This window comes from Phasianus colchicus, chromosome Z (assembly GCF_987193195.1).
Source record: "Phasianus colchicus chromosome Z, bPhaCol1.hap1.1, whole genome shotgun sequence".
NCBI classification, from domain to species: Eukaryota; Metazoa; Chordata; class Aves; order Galliformes; family Phasianidae; genus Phasianus; species Phasianus colchicus.
This window is the reverse complement of record NC_143476.1, coordinates 84511405-84529955: the sequence shown is the minus strand read 5'-3', so window position 1 is coordinate 84529955 and position 18551 is coordinate 84511405. Positions and strand designations below refer to the sequence as shown.

The following is an 18551-nucleotide window of genomic DNA, read 5'->3' as shown; positions in this document are numbered from 1 at the left end:
CTCGGGGTGGAGGACACTGGGACAGCATGGCTTGGAGTACCGCTACGTCTTAGTGCCAGCCTGGGACAGAACTGTTTTCTTCAGAGCGCCTGATACCATGCGCTCTTTTGGTTCTAAGAGAAAAACAGTGCTGACAACACACCAACGCTTATTCTTGCTGCTAAGCGGTGCTGCACACAGCCAAGGCCATTCTCAGCAAAAGGCCCAAGGAGCAAGGGGGGACGACCACAATTACGACAGCTGACTTCAACTGGCCCAAAGGGGTATTCCCTACCATATGACACCAAGCGGAAGGAGTTCTGAGGAGGGTGGCAGATCAACTCGCTCCTCCTTCCGCTCCTCACCTGGTTGCAAAGCAGCTCTCCGTCCAATCAGAAAAGTCACGGCTGTCAGGCAAAGTCCCCCGTGACTGCAAAAAGGGAAACATCACTCCCCGTTTTAAAAAAGGCAGGCAGGAAGACGCGGGGAGCTACTGGCCGGTGAGCCTCACCTCTAGGCCTAGGAAGATCACCGAGCAGATGTGCCAGGAACAGAGGGACCAGCAGGCGATCCGAGACAGCCCGCACAGCTTCACCAAGGGCAGATCGTGCCTGACTAACTGACTGGCCTCCTACGATGGAGTGACTGCATCGGTGCCCAAAGAGAAGGCAACCATCGATGCCATCGATAAGGACTTTCTGCAAGGCTTGCACCACCCCCATGTCATAAATTGGAGAGACGTGGGTTCAAACAGTGCACTATTCCGTGGATGAGGAACTGGTTGCATGCTCGCGGCCCGAGGGCTGCGGTCAAGGCTCTACGCCCACGTGGAGGCCGGACACGAGTGGTGTCTCCCAGGCTGCGACTCGGGGCCACTGCTCTTCAATATCTTGAACAGCAACACTGGTGATGGGATCGACTGCACCCTCAGCAAGTTTGCAGGCTTCACGCATCAAGCTGAGTGGTGCAGCTGATATGGCAGAAGGAAGGGATGCCATCCAAAGGGACCTTGACAAATTCAAACCCACCTGGGCCCATGTAAACCCAAGGACGTTCAACAAAGTCAAGTGCAAGGTGCTGTACTTGGGCGGGGACAACGCCAAACACGCATACAGCATGGGAGAACAACTCTTTGAGGGCAGCCCTGCCATTTTAGGGGTTGAGGGGTCCTGGCAGACAAAGAACTTAACATGAGCTAGCAGCGTGCACCTGCAGCCCCCAAGGCCGACCGCACACTGGTCTGCATCGAGAGGAGAGGCCAGCAGGGAGAGGGAGGCGACTGTCCCCCATCCCCGCTCTGCTCTGCTCTGCCCTCGTGACACCCCGTCTGGAGTAATGCGTCCAGCTCTGGGGCCCCCGGCTCAGGAGAGCTGGGGAGATTTTGGTGAGAGGCCAGAGCAGGGCCACGGCGATGATCCTACAAACACAAGCTGACGGAGCTGTGCCTGTCCGGTCTGGAGAAGACAAAGCACCAGGGAGACCACGTTACAGCCTGCCAGTACTTACAGGGGCGTTATAGACAGGAGGGAAATCAACTTTTCATACGGGTAGATAGCGATAGAACACGGCTTTAAAATAGAAGAGTTTAAGATCAGATGCCAGGGGGAGACGGAGGTGAGGCACTGGCACACGATGCCCAGACAGATTCTGGATCCCCCATTACCAGAGGTGTTCGAGGCCAGGCTGGATGCAGCACTGGGAAGCTTGCCCTACAGCTTGAGTTTCGCGGTTGGCAACCGCGCCCTCGGCAGCGAGTGGGAACAACATGACCTCCGAGGCCCCTTCCAACTCAAGCCATTCCATGACACAAAGGGGGCCTACGGGACACCTGCAGCGGGAACCATAAACACGGACTGCAACGGCAGGACAGGGGGCAATGACTTTCAACTGAGGGAGAGAGAGAGAGAGAGAGAGAGAGAGAGAGAGGAGGTTCACACTAGACATCAGCAAGAGGCTTCGTCCTCTCAGGGGGGTGGGGCACAGGAAAAGGTCGCCCACAGAAACTGAGGACGCCCCAACACTCGAGGCCTCTAACGTCAGGCTGGAGGGCGCTTTGGGCAACCCGCTCTAGCGCAAGGCAGCCCTACTCACGGAAAGAGGGTTGCATTGAAGCGGATGCTACTTGAGGTTCCCTTCCAACCCAAACCACCCTCTCATTCTATCATCTCCTCAAGCCTCCCCATCCTCAATAGGTGCTTCATAACTACGTCAGGGGGCTCAGGCTCACCTCCCTAAGTTCTCTGGGGACTCCTCCTGGACAGTGACAAACCTCTGGCCTTCCCAATGTAAGATCCTTGCCTTACAACTATCCGCCTGCTGGTACATTTCCTCCTTCTCAACAGATGCCACAGGAAGCAAGGAAAAGGAAAGACGATGGAGGAAGGAGACGCGGCGCCTGAGCAGCACCACAGACGCAGTACCCGCTCGGAAGGAGAGCTTCCCTTTCTCCTTCCTCCCCAAGCACAAGCCTTTTCTACATATCCCCGGCAGCCTCCAACACAGGCGGCGCTGCCTACGCCGACCACAACAGCACCCGACCCAGAGTTCCTCACGCCACCGGAAACTACCCAAGGTTCTTCCAACACGCTTCCCTTTCCAATGCTTTGTAAGAAACAAACACAGAAAGCAAGCCACGGGCAGCACACATCTCACTCAAGTCGAAAGACCAAGACCCATTACAGCATTAGGGCGTTACGTAAGAAAAGCAGAGTTGAACAGGAAGAGGGATTTCACTCAAGGATACCCCAGAGCTCTCGCTGCAGCCCTAAGAGAACGGATGAAAAAAGATATCTGCAGAACAGCTGACCCAGAGGATTCCGCCCCACCACTTTCACATCCCTCTTCCAACCCTTGCAGCCAGCCACCCCAAAACACACCGCCGGACAAGCCACCAACAGCCCCACACGCAGCCAAGCCATTTGCTCCCAGACCACAAAAACCAATAGCCAAAAGTGAAAGCCACAGACAAAATCTCTCGGCAACAGGAAAGCGAGGAAGGGAAAGATGACACGCCACATAAAGCCGGCACCGCAGCAGCGCACACACCACTGCCACCACCCAGCCCCACCAGGCTCCTGCCCAGCACAACGCCAGTCCCACCATGGCTGCGCCTGCACGCCCACAGCACCCGCGGGGGTACGGCATCCTGCTGCTCACTCTTCTTATGAAAGCACTCGCCGCCAGCGCCTCCGTCTGCAACCACCTTCGCCCCCAGGATGCCACCTTCTCTCGCGACAGCCTCCAGCTTCTCCGGGACATGGATCCCAGCCCACCCCAGCCGTGCCCGCAGCACAACGCGCCATGCTCCTTCAACGACACCATCCTGGACACCACCAACACCCGGCAAGCCGACAAAACCACCCACGACATTCTCCAGCACCTCTTCAAAATACTCAGCGGCCCCAGCACGCCAGCCCACTGGATCGACAGCCAACGCCAAAGCCTCCTCAACCAGATCCAGCGGTACGCCCACCACCTCGAGCAATGCTTGGCGGACAGCGGCACGCGCTCCCGGACACGGTGGCCTCGCAACCTTCACCTCACCATCAACAAACACTTCAGCTGCCTCCACGCCTTCCTCCACGACAACGATTACAGCGCCTGCGCCTGGGACCATGTCCGCCTACGAGCTCGTGCCTGGTTCCTGCACATCCATGACCTCGTGGGCAACACGCGCACCTAGCCCCAAGCGCACCTCCCACCCTCCTCCTACTTATCTAACTTATCTATTTATACAAACAGCTATTTATTCGTCTATTTATTCTTCTATTTATTCAGACAAAATAAAGCTCTCCTTTTCAAAACTGCCTGCGAGTGCCTCCTTTCGCTCAATCGCAGAAGCCCCTGTCGGGGGCAACCAACCCTGGGATTCTCACACACAGCTTTGAGAACTCTGGTACCCGCTTACTTCTTCCTTAAACCCTGCAGGTGCAGGGAGATCCACCAGTTCGGCACAAAAAGCACACAAAGGAGGGACACCTGCGGCAGCAGGACCGTCCGGCTTTGACTAACAAAGTTGAAGGAATAAGCCGATAATCACTTTCAGCACAGAAGCTTGATGGCCACAGCGGTACCGCGGCGACGGGCAAAAGCAGCCCTACAGTTAACTCCAGTCTTGAGTACGGTGATGAAGAACGCAAAGGCGGCGTATGACTGCAGTGGTCGACTCTTCACGCAAATCCTGTCAAACGTCACCCCGCAGACAGAGAGAAACCCACAAGCTTCAGCTTCTAAGGGGAAGGGAAGCACAGCGATCTGGGGGAAGCAGAGAAGAGAAAGGTAGGGAGAAGGAAGGAGACAGGAGAGCTAAGAGTCGGGAAGCTACAGTCATCTTACTCCACCATGATGGGGCACCTTCGCGGCAACCACTCCGCCTCACCTCGGGGTGGAGGACACTGGGACAGCATGGCTTGGAGTACCGCTACGTCTTAGTGCCAGCCTGGGACAGAACTGTTTTCTTCAGAGCGCCTGATACCATGCGCTCTTTTGGTTCTAAGAGAAAAACAGTGCTGACAACACACCAACGCTTATTCTTGCTGCTAAGCGGTGCTGCACACAGCCAAGGCCATTCTCAGCAAAAGGCCCAAGGAGCAAGGGGGGACGACCACAATTACGACAGCTGACTTCAACTGGCCCAAAGGGGTATTCCCTACCATATGACACCAAGCGGAAGGAGTTCTGAGGAGGGTGGCAGATCAACTCGCTCCTCCTTCCGCTCCTCACCTGGTTGCAAAGCAGCTCTCCGTCCAATCAGAAAAGTCACGGCTGTCAGGCAAAGTCCCCCGTGACTGCAAAAAGGGAAACATCACTCCCCGTTTTAAAAAAGGCAGGCAGGAAGACGCGGGGAGCTACTGGCCGGTGAGCCTCACCTCTAGGCCTAGGAAGATCACCGAGCAGATGTGCCAGGAACAGAGGGACCAGCAGGCGATCCGAGACAGCCCGCACAGCTTCACCAAGGGCAGATCGTGCCTGACTAACTGACTGGCCTCCTACGATGGAGTGACTGCATCGGTGCCCAAAGAGAAGGCAACCATCGATGCCATCGATAAGGACTTTCTGCAAGGCTTGCACCACCCCCATGTCATAAATTGGAGAGACGTGGGTTCAAACAGTGCACTATTCCGTGGATGAGGAACTGGTTGCATGCTCGCGGCCCGAGGGCTGCGGTCAAGGCTCTACGCCCACGTGGAGGCCGGACACGAGTGGTGTCTCCCAGGCTGCGACTCGGGGCCACTGCTCTTCAATATCTTGAACAGCAACACTGGTGATGGGATCGACTGCACCCTCAGCAAGTTTGCAGGCTTCACGCATCAAGCTGAGTGGTGCAGCTGATATGGCAGAAGGAAGGGATGCCATCCAAAGGGACCTTGACAAATTCAAACCCACCTGGGCCCATGTAAACCCAAGGACGTTCAACAAAGTCAAGTGCAAGGTGCTGTACTTGGGCGGGGACAACGCCAAACACGCATACAGCATGGGAGAACAACTCTTTGAGGGCAGCCCTGCCATTTTAGGGGTTGAGGGGTCCTGGCAGACAAAGAACTTAACATGAGCTAGCAGCGTGCACCTGCAGCCCCCAAGGCTGACCGCACTCTGGTCTGCATCGAGAGGAGAGGCTAGCAGGGAGAGGGAGGCGACTGTCCCCCATCCCCGCTCTGCTCTGCTCTGCCCTCGTGACACCCCGTCTGGAGTAATGCGTCCAGCTCTGGGGTCCCCGGCTCAGGAGAGCTGGGGAGATTTTGGTGAGAGGCCAGAGCAGGGCCACGGCGATGATCCTACAAACACAAGCTGACGGAGCTGTGCCTGTCCGGTCTGGAGAAGACAAAGCACCAGGGAGACCACGTTACAGCCTGCCAGTACTTACAGGGGCGTTATAGACAGGAGGGAAATCAACTTTTCATACGGGTAGATAGCGATAGAACACGGCTTTAAAATAGAAGAGTTTAAGATCAGATGCCAGGGGGAGACGGAGGTGAGGCACTGGCACACGATGCCCAGACAGATTCTGGATCCCCCATTACCAGAGGTGTTCGAGGCCAGGCTGGATGCAGCACTGGGAAGCTTGCCCTACAGCTTGAGTTTCGCGGTTGGCAACCGCGCCCTCGGCAGCGAGTGGGAACAACATGACCTCCGAGGCCCCTTCCAACTCAAGCCATTCCATGACACAAAGGGGGCCTACGGGACACCTGCAGCGGGAACCATAAACACGGACTGCAACGGCAGGACAGGGGGCAATGACTTTCAACTGAGGGAGAGAGAGAGAGAGAGAGAGAGAGAGAGAGGAGGTTCACACTAGACATCAGCAAGAGGCTTCGTCCTCTCAGGGGGGTGGGGCACAGGAAAAGGTCGCCCACAGAAACTGAGGACGCCCCAACACTCGAGGCCTCTAACGTCAGGCTGGAGGGCGCTTTGGGCAACCCGCTCTAGCGCAAGGCAGCCCTACTCACGGAAAGAGGGTTGCATTGAAGCGGATGCTACTTGAGGTTCCCTTCCAACCCAAACCACCCTCTCATTCTATCATCTCCTCAAGCCTCCCCATCCTCAATAGGTGCTTCATAACTACGTCAGGGGGCTCAGGCTCACCTCCCTAAGTTCTCTGGGGACTCCTCCTGGACAGTGACAAACCTCTGGCCTTCCCAATGTAAGATCCTTGCCTTACAACTATCCGCCTGCTGGTACATTTCCTCCTTCTCAACAGATGCCACAGGAAGCAAGGAAAAGGAAAGACGATGGAGGAAGGAGACGCGGCGCCTGAGCAGCACCACAGACGCAGTACCCGCTCGGAAGGAGAGCTTCCCTTTCTCCTTCCTCCCCAAGCACAAGCCTTTTCTACATATCCCCGGCAGCCTCCAACACAGGCGGCGCTGCCTACGCCGACCACAACAGCACCCGACCCAGAGTTCCTCACGCCACCGGAAACTACCCAAGGTTCTTCCAACACGCTTCCCTTTCCAATGCTTTGTAAGAAACAAACACAGAAAGCAAGCCACGGGCAGCACACATCTCACTCAAGTCGAAAGACCAAGACCCATTACAGCATTAGGGCGTTACGTAAGAAAAGCAGAGTTGAACAGGAAGAGGGATTTCACTCAAGGATACCCCAGAGCTCTCGCTGCAGCCCTAAGAGAACGGATGAAAAAAGATATCTGCAGAACAGCTGACCCAGAGGATTCCGCCCCACCACTTTCACATCCCTCTTCCAACCCTTGCAGCCAGCCACCCCAAAACACACCGCCGGACAAGCCACCAACAGCCCCACACGCAGCCAAGCCATTTGCTCCCAGACCACAAAAACCAATAGCCAAAAGTGAAAGCCACAGACAAAATCTCTCGGCAACAGGAAAGCGAGGAAGGGAAAGATGACACGCCACATAAAGCCGGCACCGCGGCAGCGCACACACCACTGCCACCACCCAGCCCCACCAGGCTCCTGCCCAGCACAACGCCAGTCCCACCATGGCTGCGCCTGCACGCCCACAGCACCCGCGGGGGTACGGCATCCTGCTGCTCACTCTTCTTATGAAAGCACTCGCCGCCAGCGCCTCCGTCTGCAACCACCTTCGCCCCCAGGATGCCACCTTCTCTCGCGACAGCCTCCAGCTTCTCCGGGACATGGATCCCAGCCCACCCCAGCCGTGCCCGCAGCACAACGCGCCATGCTCCTTCAACGACACCATCCTGGACACCAACAACACCCGGCAAGCCGACAAAACCACCCACGACATTCTCCAGCACCTCTTCAAAATACTCAGCGGCCCCAGCACGCCAGCCCACTGGATCGACAGCCAACGCCAAAGCCTCCTCAACCAGATCCAGCGGTACGCCCACCACCTCGAGCAATGCTTGGCGGACAGCGGCACGCGCTCCCGGACACGGTGGCCTCGCAACCTTCACCTCACCATCAACAAACACTTCAGCTGCCTCCACGCCTTCCTCCACGACAACGATTACAGCGCCTGCGCCTGGGACCACGTCCGCCTACGAGCTCGTGCCTGGTTCCTGCACATCCATGACCTCGTGGGCAACACGCGCACCTAGCCCCAAGCGCACCTCCCACCCTCCTCCTACTTATCTAACTTATCTATTTATACAAACAGCTATTTATTCGTCTATTTATTCTTCTATTTATTCAGACAAAATAAAGCTCTCCTTTTCAAAACTGCCTGCGAGTGCCTCCTTTCGCTCAATCGCAGAAGCCCCTGTCGGGGGCAACCAACCCTGGGATTCTCACACACAGCTTTGAGAACTCTGGTACCCGCTTACTTCTTCCTTAAACCCTGCAGGTGCAGGGAGATCCACCAGTTCGGCACAAAAAGCACACAAAGGAGGGACACCTGCGGCAGCAGGACCGTCCGGCTTTGACTAACAAAGTTGAAGGAATAAGCCGATAATCACTTTCAGCACAGAAGCTTGATGGCCACAGCGGTACCGCGGCGACGGGCAAAAGAAGCCCTACAGTTAACTCCAGTCTTGAGTACGGTGATGAAGAACGCAAAGGCGGCGTATGACTGCAGTAGTCGACTCTTCACGCAAATCCTGTCAAACGTCACCCCGCAGACAGAGAGAAACCCACAAGCTTCAGCTTCTAAGGGGAAGGGAAGCACAGCGATCTGGGGGAAGCAGAGAAGAGAAAGGTAGGGAGAAGGAAGGAGACAGGAGAGCTAAGAGTCGGGAAGCTACAGTCATCTTACTCCACCATGACGGGGCACCTTCTCGGCAACCACTCCGCCTCACCTCGGGGTGGAGGACACTGGGACAGCATGGCTTGGAGTACCGCTACGTCTTAGTGCCAGCCTGGGACAGAACTGTTTTCTTCAGAGCGCCTGATACCATGCGCTCTTTTGGTTCTAAGAGAAAAACAGTGCTGACAACACACCAACGCTTATTCTTGCTGCTAAGCGGTGCTGCACACAGCCAAGGCCATTCTCAGCAAAAGGCCCAAGGAGCAAGGGGGGACGACCACAATTACGACAGCTGACTTCAACTGGCCCAAAGGGGTATTCCCTACCATATGACACCAAGCGGAAGGAGTTCTGAGGAGGGTGGCAGATCAACTCGCTCCTCCTTCCGCTCCTCACCTGGTTGCAAAGCAGCTCTCCGTCCAATCAGAAAAGTCACGGCTGTCAGGCAAAGTCCCCCGTGACTGCAAAAAGGGAAACATCACTCCCCGTTTTAAAAAAGGCAGGCAGGAAGACGCGGGGAGCTACTGGCCGGTGAGCCTCACCTCTAGGCCTAGGAAGACCACCGAGCAGATGTGCCAGGAACAGAGGGACCAGCAGGCGATCTGAGACAGCCCGCACAGCTTCACCAAGGGCAGATCGTGCCTGACTAACTGACTGGCCTCCTACGATGGAGTGACTGCATCGGTGCCCAAAGAGAAGGCAACCATCGATGCCATCGATAAGGACTTTCTGCAAGGCTTGCACCACCCCCATGTCATAAATTGGAGAGACGTGGGTTCAAACAGTGCACTATTCCGTGGATGAGGAACTGGTTGCATGCTCGCGGCCCGAGGGCTGCGGTCAAGGCTCTACGCCCACGTGGAGGCCGGACACGAGTGGTGTCTCCCAGGCTGCGACTCGGGGCCACTGCTCTTCAACATCTTGAACAGCAACACTGGTGATGGGATCGACTGCACCCTCAGCAAGTTTGCAGGCTTCACGCATCAAGCTGAGTGGTGCAGCTGATACGGCAGAAGGAAGGGATGCCATCCAAAGGGACCTTGACAAATTCAAACCCACCTGGGCCCATGTAAACCCAAGGACGTTCAACAAAGTCAAGTGCAAGGTGCTGTACTTGGGCGGGGACAACGCCAAACACGCATACAGCATGGGAGAACAACTCTTTGAGGGCAGCCCTGCCATTTTAGGGGTTGAGGGGTCCTGGCAGACAAAGAACTTAACATGAGCTAGCAGCGTGCACCTGCAGCCCCCAAGGCCGACCGCACACTGGTCTGCATCGAGAGGAGCGGCCAGCAGGGAGAGGGAGGCGACTGTCCCCCATCCCCGCTCTGCTCTGCCCTCGTGACACCCCATCTGGAGTAATGCGTCCAGCTCTGGGGCCCCCGGCTCAGGAGAGCTGGGGAGATTTTGGTGAGAGGCCAGAGCAGGGCCACGGCGATGATCCTACAAACACAAGCTGACGGAGCTGTGCCTGTCCGGTCTGGAGAAGACAAAGCACAAGGGAGACCACGTTACAGCCTGCCAGTACTTACAGGGGCGTTATAGACAGGAGAGAAATCAACTTTTCATACGGGTAGATAGCGATAGAACACGGCTTTAAAATAGAAGAGTTTAAGATCAGATGCCAGGGGGAGACGGAGGTGAGGCACTGGCACACGATGCCCAGACAGATTCTGGATCCCCCATTACCAGAGGTGTTCGAGGCCAGGCTGGATACAGCACTGGGAAGCTTGCCCTACAGCTTGAGTTTCGCGGTTGGCAACCGCGCCCTCGGCAGCGAGTGGGAACAACATGACCTCCGAGGCCCCTTCCAACTCAAGCCATTCCATGACACAAAGGGGGCCTACGGGACACCTGCAGCGGGAACCATAAACACGGACTGCAACGGCAGGACAGGGGGCAATGACTTTCAACTGAGGGAGAGAGAGAGAGAGAGAGAGAGAGAGAGAGAGGAGGTTCACACTAGACATCAGCAAGAGGCTTCGTCCTCTCAGGGGGGTGGGGCACAGGAAAAGGTCGCCCACAGAAACTGAGGACGCCCCAACACTCGAGGCCTCTAACGTCAGGCTGGAGGGCGCTTTGGGCAACCCGCTCTAGCGCAAGGCAGCCCTACTCACAGAAAGAGGGTTGCATTGAAGCGGATGCTACTTGAGGTTCCCTTCCAACCCAAACCACCCTCTCATTCTATCATCTCCTCAAGCCTCCCCATCCTCAATAGGTGCTTCATAACTACGTCAGGGGGCTCAGGCTCACCTCCCTAAGTTCTCTGGGGACTCCTCCTGGACAGTGACAAACCTCTGGCCTTCCCAATGTAAGATCCTTGCCTTACAACTATCCGCCTGCTGGTACATTTCCTCCTTCTCAACAGATGCCACAGGAAGCAAGGAAAAGGAAAGACGATGGAGGAAGGAGACGCGGCGCCTGAGCAGCACCACAGACGCAGTACCCGCTCGGAAGGAGAGCTTCCCTTTCTCCTTCCTCCCCAAGCACAAGCCTTTTCTACATATCCCCGGCAGCCTCCAACACAGGCGGCGCTGCCTACGCCGACCACAACAGCACCCGACCCAGAGTTCCTCACGCCACCGGAAACTACCCAAGGTTCTTCCAACACGCTTCCCTTTCCAATGCTTTGTAAGAAACAAACACAGAAAGCAAGCCACGGGCAGCACACATCTCACTCAAGTCGAAAGACCAAGACCCATTACAGCATTAGGGCGTTACGTAAGAAAAGCAGAGTTGAACAGGAAGAGGGATTTCACTCAAGGATACCCCAGAGCTCTCGCTGCAGCCCTAAGAGAACGGATGAAAAAAGATATCTGCAGAACAGCTGACCCAGAGGATTCAGCCCCACCACTTTCACATCCCTCTTCCAACCCTTGCAGCCAGCCACCCCAAAACACACCGCCGGACAAGCCACCAACAGCCCCACACGCAGCCAAGCCATTTGCTCCCAGACCACAAAAACCAATAGCCAAAAGTGAAAGCCACAGACAAAATCTCTCAGCAACAGGAAAGCGAGGAAGGGAAAGATGACACGCCACATAAAGCCGGCACCGCGGCAGCACACACACCACTGCCACCACCCAGCCCCACCAGGCTCCTGCCCAGCACAACGCCAGTCCCACCATGGCTGCGCCTGCACGCCCACAGCACCCGCGGGGGTACGGCATCCTGCTGCTCACTCTTCTTATGAAAGCACTCGCCGCCAGCGCCTCCGTCTGCAACCACCTTCGCCCCCAGGATGCCACCTTCTCTCGCGACAGCCTCCAGCTTCTCCGGGACATGGATCCCAGCCCACCCCAGCCGTGCCCGCAGCACAACGCGCCATGCTCCTTCAACGACACCATCCTGGACACCAACAACACCCGGCAAGCCGACAAAACCACCCACGACATTCTCCAGCACCTCTTCAAAATACTCAGCGGCCCCAGCACGCCAGCCCACTGGATCGACAGCCAACGCCAAAGCCTCCTCAACCAGATCCAGCGGTACGCCCACCACCTCAAGCAATGCTTGGCGGACAGCGGCACGCGCTCCCGGACACGGTGGCCTCGCAACCTTCACCTCACCATCAACAAACACTTCAGCTGCCTCCACGCCTTCCTCCACGACAACGATTACAGCGCCTGCGCCTGGGACCACGTCCGCCTACGAGCTCGTGCCTGGTTCCTGCACATCCATGACCTCGTGGGCAACACGTGCACCTAGCCCCAAGCGCACCTCCCACCCTCCTCCTATTTATCTATTTATTCAACTATTTATGCAATTATTTATCTATTTATTTAACTTAACATTGGACTAAAGTACACTTTTTGTAAAAATAAATCGAGAGGAGCGGCCAGCAGGGAGAGGGAGGCGACTGTCCCCCATCCCCGCTCTGCTCTGCTCTGCCCTCGTGACACCCCGTCTGGAGTAATGCGTCCAGCTCTGGGGCCCCCGGCTCAGGAGAGCTGGGGAGATTTTGGTGAGAGGCCAGAGCAGGGCCACGGCGATGATCCTACAAACACAAGCTGACGGAGCTGTGCCTGTCCGGTCTGGAGAAGACAAAGCACCAGGGAGACCACGTTACAGCCTGCCAGTACTTACAGGGGCGTTATAGACAGGAGGGAAATCAACTTTTCATACGGGTAGATAGCGATAGAACACGGCTTTAAAATAGAAGAGTTTAAGATCAGATGCCAGGGGGAGACGGAGGTGAGGCACTGGCACACGATGCCCAGACAGATTCTGGATCCCCCATTACCAGAGGTGTTCGAGGCCAGGCTGGATGCAGCACTGGGAAGCTTGCCCTACAGCTTGAGTTTCGCGGTTGGCAACCGCGCCCTCGGCAGCGAGTGGGAACGACATGACCTCCGAGGCCCCTTCCAACTCAAGCCATTCCATGACACAAAGGGGGCCTACGGGACACCTGCAGCGGGAACCATAAACATGGACTGCAACGGCAGGACAGGGGGCAATGACTTTCAACTGAGAGAGAGAGAGAGAGAGAGAGAGAGAGAGAGAGAGGAGGTTCAGACTAGACATCAGCAAGAGGCTTCGTCCTCTCAGGGGGGTGGGGCACAGGAAAAGGTCGCCCACAGAAACTGAGGACGCCCCAACACTCGAAGCCTCTAACAGGCTCTCAGGCTGGAGGGCGCTTTGGGCAACCCACTCTAGCGCAAGGCAGCCCTACTCACGGAAAGAGGGTTGCATTGAAGCGGATGCTACTTGAGGTTCCCTTCCAACCCAAACCACCCTCTCATTCTATCATCTCCTCAAGCCTCCGTCTGCAACCACCTTCGCCCCCATGATGCCACCTTCTCTCGCATCAGCCTCCAGCTTCTCCGGGACATGCTGTAGAAAATCAAGGCCTTTCTCTGGATGTGCTCTGCTGTTAGTGCACTCTAGTCCAGGGCAGTGATTATAACTCCTGCAGTATGGCCTCCATTGGCATGCTTTTTCAGATACCTTTATTCTTCCTTAAGATCTACACATAGTGAGCCACTGTTTCTACTCTTTGTACCCTTCAGCACCTCTTCTAATTCTTCAGCTGTCCCAACAATCCAGCCCAGTGTAGTTTCAATCCATTTCAAGAACTTCTCATCCACACTGATTATTTCTTTCATCACCTCAAGCAATGCTTGACTGATAACCTGCTCCCAGACTCGTTGCCCCTGCCTCCTTCACTTCGGTATCAACAATTATTTCAGATATATCCAGAATTTCCTCCTGCACAACTTCTACAGTGCTTGCACCTGGGACCATGTTTGTCTATATGCTCGTGCCTGCTTTTAACGCATGGATATACTGCCATGTGAGACGAAACGTTTTGCTCCTCACTGAGCCTCGTCCAAACATCTCAATATCGAATGACCATCCTCATTCCACAGCAATGGCCACTCAGGGAGAGAAACCAGCTACAGCTTGGGCTGGGTCAGCCCAGTACTGCTCGCTCAGCCTTACTCGAGCCAAGGGCCACAGCTAAAGGGAGACAGGCATGACTGAGCCCAACCCCTTGGCACCATGTCAAGGGCTGAGCCTGGCTATGGCATAGCCCATTCTGCCACCATTCCTGGCCCACACCACAGCCCGAACTTGTTTGGAATGGAAGGAGGAAGTCTTTGCCTTGAAAGACAGTGAGGAGATCGATTGATGGCAATGGGAAGAGGAGGAGCAGTTATTAACTGCATTAATATGTAAGGGCATATAAGTGCATTATGGAGGCTGTCTGTAGTGCCCCTCATGGAGGGGGAAGGTCCCAGTGGACTACGTATGACTCATGCAGGTCAACATGTATTTATCACATTATTTATTTATTTATTATTTAATTTATTTGTATTTATTTGTTCCTTTGTTTATTCACTTTTTTTTTTTTTTCCAGAAATAAAGTCTATGTTAAAAAGAAAGACGAGGAGAGGCACTTATCCTGCACATATGCCACAAGGCAGGTTTTTTTTCAGGCAGGCCTCTTGCTGTATGCACACTTAAGGGTCCTTTATTCACCAGCACCTCTGAACTGCCCAGCACTATCACGGACCATGGGGTTGCCATGGTCTGGCACACCTCTTCAGTCACCAAGCCCAAGGGCATCTCCCACGTACGCTAGATCCTGGCAGTGCAAGTCCACTGTAGTAATATGATGTTTTCCCCATGAACTCTGCTTCTGCCAGCACTCAACCACTCTCACCACTCCTCTCTCACTACCAAGGTGTGAAAGCCACCTTCAACACCCTCTGAAACCATCAGTCTAGTACTGCCAGCTTCTCAGCAACATCCTGGGGCTGCTTGGGGCTTACCAGGGATGCATGGACAAAAAGCATATAAAAAGAAAGGGGGGGGATCAACCGTAGCCTGTCAAGATTCAACAAAGAGCTGCACACTGATGCTAATAACTCCATGCAGGAAGCAGTGAAAAATAATGAAAAAAAATAAAGATCCCCAGGGCCTACCCATTGCTCACCTACCACCACCACTACTTTGAACTTCTACATCCCAACAGACCCTTCAAAAGAGCAACATCCTCTGTACAGCACTACCCAAGACACCCTAACCCAGCCAGCTCACACGGACACAGAGTACCACACAAAGTTAACTGACCACAAATCATCTCACTGGCTTCTTCTTCACCCTTTGACCATCACCACAAAAAACACTTCCTTCAGGTACTATGCCCACCACAAGAAACCCAGAATGAGACAACACCGAGACCCAATAACTCTGGCCTCCTGAAAAAGTCCAAGAGGCTGTTCCCTGTGCTCAAACCACCTCCATGTCACCACTGTGAAGACAATGCTCTGTGCTAAAGCAAGACACACCCCTTACAGTTAGGAAGTGAGGAAACAAGTTGGATCTCAGCAACTACAGGAAAGCACAAACAAGTTTTTAGAATGTGCAGGGAGAAAATTAAAAAGGCAAAGCCCAACTTGACCACTGCAGTAAAAGAGAACAAAAAAAAAAAAAATTATTTTTTTTTTTTTACAAATATACTAACAGTAAGAGGAGGGGTAAGGAGAATCTCCATCCTTTACAGGACACAGTAGGGAACGTTACCACTGAGGATAAAGAAAAGGCTGAGGTTCTCAATGTCTTCTTTGCATCTGTCTTTCAAAGTCAGACCAGTTATCCTTGGGGTACTCTATCTTCTTACCTGAAAATATTGTATGGAGAGCAGAAAAAACTCTTGATGATTCAGGTGGAAAGAGACGTACTACTCCACTTGGACTGACACAAGTCCATGGGGATGGACTGAATCCACTTTAGGGTGCTGAGGGAGCTGGAGGAAGTGATTGCCAAGCCACTCACCACCATCTGTCAGCGTTCCTTGTCAACTGGAGAGGTCCTATAGAATTGGAGGCTTGCCATTGTGACTCCCATCTGCAAGAAGGGTCTTAAAGATCTGAGGAACTACAGGCCTGTCAGCCTGACCTCAGTGCCAGGAAAGGTTATGGAGCAGATCATCTCGAGGGAGATCACACAGCATGTGTAGGATAACCAGAAGATCAGGCTCAGCCAGCATGGGTTCATGAAAAGCAGATCGTGCTTGACCGACATGATCTCATTCTGTGATCAAGTGACCCACCTGGTGAATGAGAGGAAGACTACTGATGATGTAGTCTACCTAGACTTCAGCAAAGCCTTTGACATCGTCTCTCACAGTATTCTCCTGGGGAGGCTAGCAGCCCATGGCTTGGACAGGTACACTCTCCGCTGGGTAAAAAACTGGCTGGATGGCCATGAGTGATGCTCCCCAGGGGTCAGTACTGGGGCCATTCCTATTCAATATCTTTACTAATGACTTGGAAAAAGGCACTGAGTGCACCCTCAGTTTGGATATTACACCAGGTTGGCTGGAAGCATTGATTTGCCTGGGTATAGGAAGGCCCTACAGAGCAATCTGGACAGACAGGATAGTTGGGCTGAATCCAATGTGATGAAGTTCAACAAGGCCAAGTACTGGGTCCTGCACTTCGGCCACAACAACCCCAGGCAATGCTACAGGCTTGGAGCAGAGTGACTGGAAGGCTGTGTAGAGGAAACACATCTGGGGTATTGGTCAACACTCAGATGAACATTAGCCAGCAGTGTGCCCAGGAGGCCAAGAAGGCCAATGGCATCCAGGCTTGTATCAGAATTAGTGTCATCAGCAGGAGCAGGGAAGTGATCATCTCCTGTACACAGCCCTGGTGAGGCCACCTCTTGAGCACTGTGTTCAGTTATGGGCACCTCGCTACAAAAAAAAGTCATCAAGACCCTGGAGCATGTTCAGAGAAAGGCAGTAAAGCTGGTAAGAGGTCTGGAGCACGAGTCTTATGAGAAGCAGCTGAGGGAGCTGGCCTTGTTCAGTCTGGAGAAGAGGAGGCTCAGGAGTGACTATCACTCTCTATATCTACTTGATGGAAAGCTGTGGTGAGGTGGAGGTTGGCCTCTTGCCCCCCGTGTAACTAGTGACAGGATTAGAGGGAATGGTCTCAAATTGCACCAGGGGAGAGATTCAGGATGGACAATAGGAAATACTTCTCTGAGAAAGTGGTCAGGTGCTGGAATGAGTATGCCCAGGGAGGTGGTGGACTCACAATCCCTGGAGGTTTTCAGGAAGTGTTTAGATGTTGTACTGGGGGATGTGATTTAGTGGGAAACATTGGTGATGGGTGGATGGTTGGATTGCATGACCTTGGAGGTCTTTTCCAACCCTGGTGATTCTATGATTCTAATACACTCAGCATCACAGCATGAGGCAGCGCTCAGAGATGTGGATGTCCCATTCCTGGAGACATTCAAGGTCAGGTTGGACCAGGCTCGGAGCAATCTGGTCTAGCTGCAGATGTCCCTGGTTCTCCCTGCGGGGGCAATGGTTTAGAAGACCTTTAAAGGTCTCATCCAACTCAAACTATTCTGTGATTCCACACACCTAGGACCTCACTGATTCCCTTTTCTGAGGTAGATGAAGAGACCCATACCTCCTCAGAAGATAACAGCAGAAGACGAGAGAAACGCAGAATATTCTAACTTGAATTTCAAATTTTCTAAACTTTTGATAAACTAAAGTGATAAAATTATTGAATTTACCAAGAATACAATTCAACACCCAAGGAGGGATTGGGAAGGTTGAGGGATGTCCATTCTTGCGGACAGACAAAAGTGTCACTTAACAAGGTGTTCAGAAAACTCTGGCAAAACTACCCTTCATACCAGATTGCAATGAGAACTCTCAGAAAAGAGCTCTTTCACAATATAACACTGCAAAAATTTCAAAACATGAAAAGCTGCTCTGACTCATTAAAAACACAGAAATAGAGAAACACAGAAGTTCCAGTACTATCAGACAACTACAAAGCAAACATTCAATTCACACTGCAAGAAAACAAAAAAAACTGAGAACATAAAGTTGTTCACAACAAAACTTTGCTTTTTTTCCCCCCCCTTCAACACAGCACATGAAGACAATGACATTTGCATGGCTCTACAGCTATCAAGGCACAAGAGCTCAGAGAAGATTTCCATTCACGTATCTTTAGAGTTCAAAGAAAGAAAAGGGAAGAGTAAATATCAAGAAATCTCCATCAGTCAAAATATTAAAAAAGAAACAAAAAAGCCAACTTGTTTAAAGATCAGTTGAATAGGAGAGCTCCGAATTGATGAGAAATGTATCAAACCCAAATTGTTAAAAATGTAATAAGAAATGATGCACTGATATAGAAGCATGACAAAAATTGAATACGCAAAACTTACAAACATTATTACATAACATCAAAAAAGACACTTGAGCAGGACTGGAAATCTCAGTGGAAGAAGAAAAACACCAGAACTTTCAGAGGAAGCAAAAAACTAAACAACACATCCACAGCACAGATGCAACAAAAGCCGATAACAAAGCCCCAATCCCACAAACGCACTTCCTTGCAAACCACATGA

At 53.4% G+C, this 18551-nt stretch overlaps 2 protein-coding genes and 2 pseudogenes across 20 annotated transcripts in view; 3 read left to right on the top strand and 1 right to left on the bottom strand.

Moving 5' to 3' along the window:
• UBAP2 (ubiquitin associated protein 2) overlaps window positions 1-18551 on the bottom strand; it is a 145647-nt gene that overhangs the window by 54592 nt on the left and 72504 nt on the right. The gene's annotated exons all lie outside the window — the stretch shown is intronic.
• On the top strand, window positions 2833-3696 carry LOC149913158 (interferon pseudogene; annotated as a pseudogene).
• Window positions 7435-8016, top strand: LOC149913157 (interferon). Its single transcript, XM_090132185.1, has one exon. The coding sequence runs from the start codon at window positions 7435-7437 to the stop codon at window positions 8014-8016; it is 582 nt and encodes a 193-aa protein (XP_089988311.1).
• LOC149913156 (interferon pseudogene) lies at window positions 11337-12618 on the top strand (annotated as a pseudogene).